Raw genomic sequence first — 9,058 nt, 5'->3', positions numbered from 1 at the left:
ATTATGATATATGAGCTAGATAACAGCACGTCTTGCAGCTACAGAGCGCATAGACAGTAAGAAATCTAGCCCCTATTTACATTTTTATTTTTAAACAATTTATTTGACAATGAAGTTTAGAGTTTTAGTGATATTTCAAAAACAAAATAAAAATCAAATTTATAAAATTGGAAGTTAGATAACAACACGTCTTGCAGCTACTGAGCGCATGGACGGTTGAAATTTTAGACCCCATTTACTAAATTTAGATATTTGATAGTTGATAACATTTACATAATATGATAAAAGTAATATGTTAGCTAACATCACAAAAATCTTGCAGCTACAAAATGTATCGACGAATGGAATTTCAACAATATAAGAATGATTCTAAAAAGTTAACTATAAAAAGTAATAAAAAAAACACAATAATAATACATTGAGCAAAGAACTAGTAGTATGGCAATTAAGTGAGCATGTAACAGCACAAAATGTGGACAAGAAGAAATATGGATGTTCAAACATAGGCAAAATGGTGAATTTTACACAGTGAGTAAAGTGGCCACTTGAACCAGCCAATGACAGATCATAAGCCCCGCAAATGGGGGTATAATTATAATATCAAGTAGTATAATATTATTTTATTTGGGATTTTTACAACAGAGATGAAGAACATTTAAGAGAAGGTAATTTAGAAGTCAGGGCTTATGACCTGCCTGTCAATGGCTGGTTTAAGTGGCCACTTTACACACTGTGTAACATTCACCATTCTGCCCATATTTGAACATCTATATTCCTTCAACTCTTTCATCTGTTGATGTTTGTGAAGTTAAAGAGCTGAAACCTTTATTTATGCGGGTGAGATTCATCGAATTGAATTATTTCACCTACATACTAGACTAGGCAACGCCTGAAAATGTTATTTTTTCAATTTCTATACTTCTTCATGGACTAGGTAATTTTTCAACAATATTTTGAGTTTGTCCAAATTTTTATAGACAAGGACTGGATTCAACTCCCTGGGGAGCTGTTTATATTAACATATTACAACAGAGATGAGGAACATTTAAGAGAAGGTAATATAGAAGTCCAGGCATCTACAGCGCTTATGACCTGTCTATGGCTGGTTTAAGTGGCCACTTTACACACTGTGTAACATTCACCACGCCTATATTTGAACATATATATTCCTTCAATTCTTTCATCTGTTCATGCTTGTGAAGTTAAAGAGCTGAAACCTTTATTTATGCGAGTGAGATTCATCTCATTGAATTATTTCACCTACATACTAGACTAGGCAACGCCTGAAAATGTTATTTTTTCAATTTCAATACTTCTTCATGGACCAGGTAATTTATCAACAATATTTTGAGTTTGTCCAAATTTTTGTAGACAAGGACTGGATTCAACTCCCCGGGGAGCTGTTTTTATTAACATATTACAACAGAGATGAAGAACATTTAAGAGAAGGTAATTTAGAAATCAGGGCTCATGACCTGTCAATGGCTGGTTTAAGTGGCCACTTTACACACTGTGTAACATTCACCATTCTGCCCATATTTTAACATCTATTTTCCTTCAATTCTTTCATCTGTTGATGCTTGTGAAGTTAAAGAGCTGAAACCTTTATTTATGCGAGTGAGATTCATCAAATTGAATTATTTCACCTACATACTAGACTAGGCAACGCCTGAAAATGATATTTTTTCAATTTCTATACTTCTTCATGGACCAGGTAATTTATGTTCAAACAGCGTTTCTTACCCATTATCATACATTTTGTTTTAGCTTATTTGCTTTAAGCCATTTGGAGACTGTTTTTGATTCTGCATTTATTTTTCTTATTGCTGAATCATATTGCCAAAAACATCGGAGTCCTCCGGTATACCACTATTGAAATAGCTGGTTCTAGAACACCAGTACTACTGTGGGGCAGTAATAATACTCTGCTGGTTTGAAGCAGTGGATACCCAAGCTATTCCACCATTTTTATAACAAAAAAACTACCTCTGACGCAGCATATTAAGTCGCATTGTCATCATCAACCATACTTATTATTTGTACACATATTATTTATATTTTTATATAAATATTTTAATTTATATTTATTTTTTAATATATCTTATATTATATTATTTATGTTTAAGTAACGTGTATTCTTGGCACATATATATACTTTATATTTGTATAATAACAAATATTAATTTCTTACATATCATTAGCTAGGCATTAGGCATAGAACTATTCATGCTCTAAAAGATAAAAAATCTCCATCTTAGAACAAGCTGAGCCCATGTTAGATGAAGACACTTATTTACTTAACACTTTATTGCTCTTTAGTTCGCCCTATTCTTGAATATGCATCTGTAATCTGGTCCCCTCATTATGCTGTTCATATCAAGCGCCTTGAATCAGTTCAACATCGTTTTATAAGAAAAATTGCATGGAAGATGGGATTGGAAAGAGGAGACTATTCATATTCTGATATGGAGAGGTTTTTAAGCATATCAAGTCTTGAAAAACGCAGATGCATTGCAGATATAATCTGCATGTATAAAATTATGAACTGTCTCATTGATGCCCCTGAAATTTTGCAAAAGATTCTTTTTAACGTTCCCACCCGTAGACTAAGAAATAATGAAATGCTTTTCCTCGGTCACTACAGGACCAATTATGGTGCACAGTCGCCTTTGCCCAGAATGATCAGGCGGGTGAACGATCATCAAGATCTTGATTATTATGGTGTAAGGATGTCTTTCTTTACAAATCAGCTAAAGAATCTGTATAGTTAGCCTATGCTTTTTACTTAATCTAAAAAATCTATCATCTGTCTTTGCCGCTTATTTCTGTTCCTTATATTTTTTTATTCCTTTGTAAAAATTTCTTTTAATTGTAATGTTTATAATGGACTTTGTCCGTAAATAAATAAATAAATAAATAAATAAATAAGACTATCGTAAACAGAGAACACTCGGTTTTCATTTTATATTGATTAGTTTTATATAGATTCCCTGTTATTAAATATGTATACTAATTTTATACAATAAATTTATAAAATAAATAATGAAAAACGTAAAACTACTTCTTTAAAAGTAGTTTGGTCACCTTCTGTTTGATGCACGTATACAGTTTCTGGACAATTCTTAATTCTATGATTTTAATATTTATTTATTTATTATATATACACGGCTTAAGCCAATTACAACAGTTACATGAAGATACATAAATCCAAGAAACTGAACAAAAAGAACATTAAACTATTTGGCAAAGACAAACAAGGGCAAAACAATAATTGTAAACAATATATTAAAAAAATGAAAGACCAAAAACTTTGAGCTAAACCATGCCAATCCAACTTCATCCCACACTGTTTAGTCGCGAAGAGATCTACGAAAAGCCGGAAGATCTATCCCAAAAAATTCCAAGTCGTGTGATGAATTGACTAATCTACACATTCTGGACATTGGGGCATAAAAACCAAAGTTGCTCTTAGAAGATTTTATAAATAGCAGATTTTGAGTTCTAGTGACACGGTTGGGAACATGAAAAGAAATTGATCGCAACAGAGATGGGACATCACTTAAAGCATTAAGTATTTTGAAAATGCATATAAGGTCCATCTCAGTTCTACGTCTCTCCGACGAAGACAGATTAAGAGATTGCTCTATTTCAAAATAGGAATAATGACCCCTTTGTAATCCGAGCAACCATGCCACTTTTCTTAAAAAAACGGTGTTGGACAGACTCGATATGGTCAATATGAGTCCTGTAGAATGGAGACCAAATAGGAGAAGCGTATTCTAGATGGGGTCGAACTAGTGAGCAATAAAGAGTTTTTATGGTATTAAAATTTTTGAAGTCCGCTGTCACTCTATTGATAAAACCAAGAAGTTTGAGAGATTTGTTTACAATATTATCAATGTGTTCACGATAGGAGAGTTGACTGTCTAAAGTAATGCCAAGATCCTTTATTGACGAAACCATTGAAAGGGAAGTATTTTTTAGTTTGTAGTTGAATTGTATAGGTTTTTTTCGTCGCGAGAAAGATATTATTTTACATTTGTCAATGTTAGTTGAAGACAATTGATGTCGCACCATTTATTAAAACAATTTAATTAATATAATTTTATAGTACTTTGAAACCCAAAAAAACGTATTTTTTGAAGAAAAAAAATACTTTAGTGTAAAAGTAGGTACTTATTACAAAATATTCGAAAACGAAGTTATTCGATTATTTAATTTCGCATCACTAACTAGCGTGAATACGCAGCGAAACGAAGTTAGTAACAGGTGAAGCCATCTTGCTCCCGCAGTTTGTTCCGTGTGTTTTGTTTTCACGTTTCTTATTTCCTCATTTTCTACTTTAATTGTGATTAATAATAATAGTTAGTTTAACATGTCGAAGCGAAGAATCGACGTCATGGATCCGTTCATCAAAAAAAGAAGGTAGGAAGTCATTCCACGCGCTTGTGACAAAAATGCTTTTGACGTTTAGATATGGTGTTGTTTTTTTACAATAGCGTGTTTTTTGCAATTTCAAATTGTAAAATTAAAAAGGTTTTCAACGCGAAATCCCGCAAAGAAGACGCTATTAATTATTTAAAAATTCATCTGTGTCTGTGTAATTCTATATTGTAAAAAATCTTGTAGCAGTTTTGATATGAAATGGTTGTAATTTTGAAATTTGACATAAGTCTTGTAGATTTCGTTGATTTTATAAAGGCTGTCAGCTTATATTGACATATTCCACGCTTCCGCGACTCAATAGTATAAATAGAGTCGTTAAAATGAAATTTGTGAAAAATCTAGAATTTTCTAAATTAATTATGTGAAGCGATCTTTTGTTGATTACTTGTACACGTTTATAGTTGCGTCTTTCATCACAAAATTTACGTTTCGTGTGCCAATCGGAGAAGCTGAAGTTTTGTGGTGATTTAGTATATTCTTTTTTTATTTATTTACAATTTTAAAAAACCCGTTAGGGTTACATTAGAAATTTAATATTGTCTAGTCATTTTATGTCTCGTCTAGTCTAGTTTTATTTTATTTGGGAAATCAACAGTTCTACATACATATTTTTAGTAAACAAACAGATATAGTGTATAAACTCAGAACTAATAACAGATTTCCACATAGTATGCAAAGTTAGTAAAGAAAATATATTACATATCAAATAAATACATACAATTTATACATTTAAAAATGTTATTTTCATGTACTCGATAATGAAGGATTTTTAAATATTTATTTTAAGAACATTAAGTTACTGTAAATTGGGCGGGATAAGGACAAGAATGCTTGAAGAGAGGATAAAGAGGGGAGGGGAGATGTACATATTTATTGTTATAATGTCTACTAAGTTACATAATACATTTTTAGTGTAAATTTTAAATCTGACAGAGTGATGTTTGTGTAATCTATATTTTTAAATTTTGTATTGTACATTGAAAAAGTCCTACGAAAAAAAGCATTTTTAACATACGATGTTTTACTCATTGGTACATGAAACAGGTGGTACCGTCTACAAATCCTGGCTGGCACATGTATTGTTATTAAACTAAGTAGTTCTGCACAGCCAACTATTCCTGTCATAATTTTGTAAAGCAGTAGTTGGTCCGCACACACTCTGCGGTATTGTAGAGAAATGATTCCACGGAAGGTGGAGGCAGTGAGAGTAGATACATAAGAAATACCGTTTGTTAGTTCAGTCATCATGTGCTTTTTCAGATTGATTTTAAATTTGTCTCCAGTAAAAGTTTTCAAGTAGTAAGGTAGGTCGTTGTAGTGTTTAAGTCCATTATGTAGTATTTTTGACTGTCCTGTGTTCGTCTTTGCTTTTTCAATATGATAGTGTTGTTGTTGTCTGGTGTTATATTTGTGTATGTCAGCATTTTGACTAATATTACGTCGTCGTCTTGCATGTTTCCCAGTGTTATTTTGCGCACAATTTTTAAGGTCTCAATTTTAGTCAAGTAGTTTATGTCTAACTGGGGTGTTTTTTTGTACAGTTCAGTCGTAGAGGTCAGGTAGGGTAGGTTGTATGTTAGTTTAAGAATTTTATTTTGTTGTCTTTGTATTCTTGTTATGTCTGTCTTGTTGCCAGTTCCCCAGAAGGCGATCACGTAACTAAATTTACTTTTGACATAAGCTTCGCACATCGTAATTTTTTCCTTTCTCGGTATAAAATCTTGAATTTTGTAGAAGAGGCTATGTAGTGATGCCATTACTTGAGTGAGTCCGTCTATGTGTTTTGTCTGTCCATTGTGAGTCCTAGGTAAGTCACATGTTCTAGTTCTTGAAGAGTTTCGTTGTTTATCTTTATGTTCATGTTATGGCTCTTCTTTTGTGTTTGGAAATGTATTATATTGCATTTCTTGGCATTTAGTGTTAAGAAGTTTTTGTTTTTAATCATGGATGAATTGTATAGCGCCATTTTTGTCATTTAAATTCCCCAAAAGTGCCGTTTTTTATACGAGTCGAGTATGATTGACCTTGCTTATTTATTTATTTATATAGACGACCAATGAGCATTTTTAAGGACAAATTTATACACGGAAAATGATTATAAAATGAAGTAGAATGACACAATGGTATATAGAAGACTTGGTCGGCGTGGAAGCGGGAGAGAGGTGTTTATAATTGAATCTGATTCAGTGATCGTTTGAAAGAAGATAACTTGTTATCAAAGACAATGTTTGATTATGTCCAAATGCTTGCAGACTGGCTGGATTTCCTCCCTAGGGAGTTGTTCATATTTAAATTTATTTCAACAGAGAGGGAAAAATTTTTGAGAAGGGAATATGGAAGTCTAGGCATTTACAGGGCTTATGACCTGTCATTGGCTGGTTTAAGTGGCCACTTTACACACTGTGTAACATTCACCATTCTGCCCATGTTTGAACATCCACATTTCCTCAACTCTTCCATCTGTTGACTTTTGTGAAGTAAACCTTTATCACAAAATTTAAACTAATCAAAATTTAAATATGAACAACTCCCTGGGGAGGAAATCCAGCCAGTCTGCAAGCATTTGGACATAATCAAACATTGTTGAATTACTACCTGGTAAAAGAAGAAGTATAAAAATTGAAAAATTGTTTTCAGGCGTTGCCTAGTAGGTGATTTGGTTCAGCCGGATGAATCTCACCCACGTGATAAAGGTTTCAGCTCTTTTACTTCACAAAAGTCAAGAGATGGAAGAGTTGAGGAAATGTGGATGTTCAAACATGGGCAGAATGGTGAATGTTACACAGTGTGTAAAGTGGCCACTTAAACCAGCCAATGACAGGTCATAAGCCCTGTAAATGCCTAGACTTCCATATTCCGTTCTCAATTTTTTTTCCCTCTCTGTTGAAATAAATTTAAATATGTTATCAAAGAAATCAAGACTGGTATGTTTGTTGGCAGACCGGAGAATTCTGGGCATAGGGGAATGGAAACCATAGTTAGTTCTATGGTTATCGGTATGAAAGAGTCAGTTTTGTCTGAGGTTTCCAGTTGGGATATTTAATTTTATCGAGCTCGGTAGTTCAGGCGCATCGAAGAGTGAGTTGAGAATTTTAAATCGGTCGGATTTATTACTATGGTCTCGAAGAGAAGATATATTGAAGCTAGTTTCTAACTCATTATACGTATATTGGTCTCCGGATAAGCTCAGCCTCCAGCCTATCTTTCTTCAAAATCGACTTTAAACCAATTCAATTATCGATCATACCGCACAACAATGGATAAAAATGTGTAGTCAAATACACATTCCTTCTAGTCTCTAAACTGCTGTAGCCGAGCGTACCCTGGAGAGGCTCGGTCGGGCAGAGCCGAGGATAATACCCGCACTCTCTCATGTAGAGACATCCATTCTAGATTGCGCTGATATTTCCATGACTGATTTAAGCTGTGAGCAACTAGATAAACTTGAACGACTTCAGAATACGTGCATAAGGTACATTTTTGGTCTTAGGAAATATGACCACATTTCTGATTATCGTAGGCAACCGAAATGGCTCAAAATTAGACAGCGGAGAGACTATCACTCTCTCGCACTTCTGTTCAATGTACTTCATAGTCCAAACGCTCTATTTACCTCCGTCGACGCTTATCAGTTCATGGTTTACCTCTTCGTTCTAATTCTCAAGGCACTCTCTTAATACCCGTCCACAATTCCTCTTTCTTCTCTAACTCATATAGTGTCCATGCGGCTCCACTGTGGAGTCATCTCCCATCCACCATCGGAGATGTTACTACATTATCTCTGTTTAAATCACGTTTGAAGAAACATCTCCTTTCTCTTCCTTAATCTCTTCTCCTTTCCTCTTTTTTCCTTTGTCCCATTGAGTAATAGTTTTGATCTACGGTAATTTATAAACAAATGCATTTATTTATATTTTTATATATCTTAAGCTTTTTAATCTTTATTTTCTATTGAATATGTTCTGTAACTTGAATTATAAAAATAAAACTTTTATTTTATTGGTTGGTTGGAAAAAATTGCCATTTGGCAATAAGCTCGCCAATGTTCAAATAACATTATGCACAAAAAGTTAATTAAATAATTAGAGATGTGTCTAATTATTTAATTGATGAGATGTGGATTTTGTCTATCACAAGAGAGTACTTCAGTTCATGTGGCCCCCGAATCGTCGAGCCACTCTCGAGCCTACTTCGCACCGAGGAGTTGTAAAGAGTTCTCGGTGCGCGGGTATTTTGTAAACCTTGGCAGTGCGCATTACGAATGTATAATTCAGCTTTGTGTTTTGTTGCGTTCTAGAGAGGAGAAAGGCATGCCGCCGGGGGGGGCGGTCGTGCAGCAGTCGGGGGCCCACGGCAGCAGCCTCAACCCCTACACCAGCCTGCCCTACACGGCCCGCTACCACGAGCTCTACAGAAAGAGAATAGGTTATATTTTGCTCAATTTAGGAGTTGTTTTGGACTATAAACTGACATACAACGAGCATTTAGATAATACAGTCAATAAATCACTGAAATTACTCGGCTTCATTAACAGAATATCCTCTGATTTTACTAATGTCCGTACAATCAAAACTCTTTATTGCTCGACTGTTCGCCCTCTTCTAGAATATGC

The 9,058-nt window shown here is 34.0% G+C and overlaps 1 protein-coding gene across 1 annotated transcript in view; it reads left to right on the top strand.

Moving 5' to 3' along the window:
* Nucleotides 1–4,261: 4,261 nt before the first annotated feature.
* The window catches only part of Dhx15 (DEAH-box helicase 15), a 28,259-nt gene continuing 23,462 nt past the window's right edge, over nucleotides 4,262–9,058 (top strand). The window contains exons 1-2 of the mRNA XM_088237118.1: nucleotides 4,262–4,425; nucleotides 8,744–8,871. Of these exons, the coding sequence (XP_088093244.1) occupies nucleotides 4,376–4,425; nucleotides 8,744–8,871 (178 nt within the window). The 5' untranslated portion in view covers nucleotides 4,262–4,375. The remainder of the gene's footprint in view (nucleotides 4,426–8,743; nucleotides 8,872–9,058) is intronic.

The sequence above is a fragment of the Micrasema longulum genome, unplaced genomic scaffold, assembly GCF_059751315.1.
Source record: "Micrasema longulum isolate JH-2025_06_02 unplaced genomic scaffold, ASM5975131v1 h1tg000100l, whole genome shotgun sequence".
NCBI lineage: Eukaryota > Metazoa > Arthropoda > Insecta > Trichoptera > Brachycentridae > Micrasema > Micrasema longulum.
The sequence above is the reverse complement of the archived record's forward strand: the minus strand, read 5'-3'. Positions and strand labels throughout refer to the sequence as shown.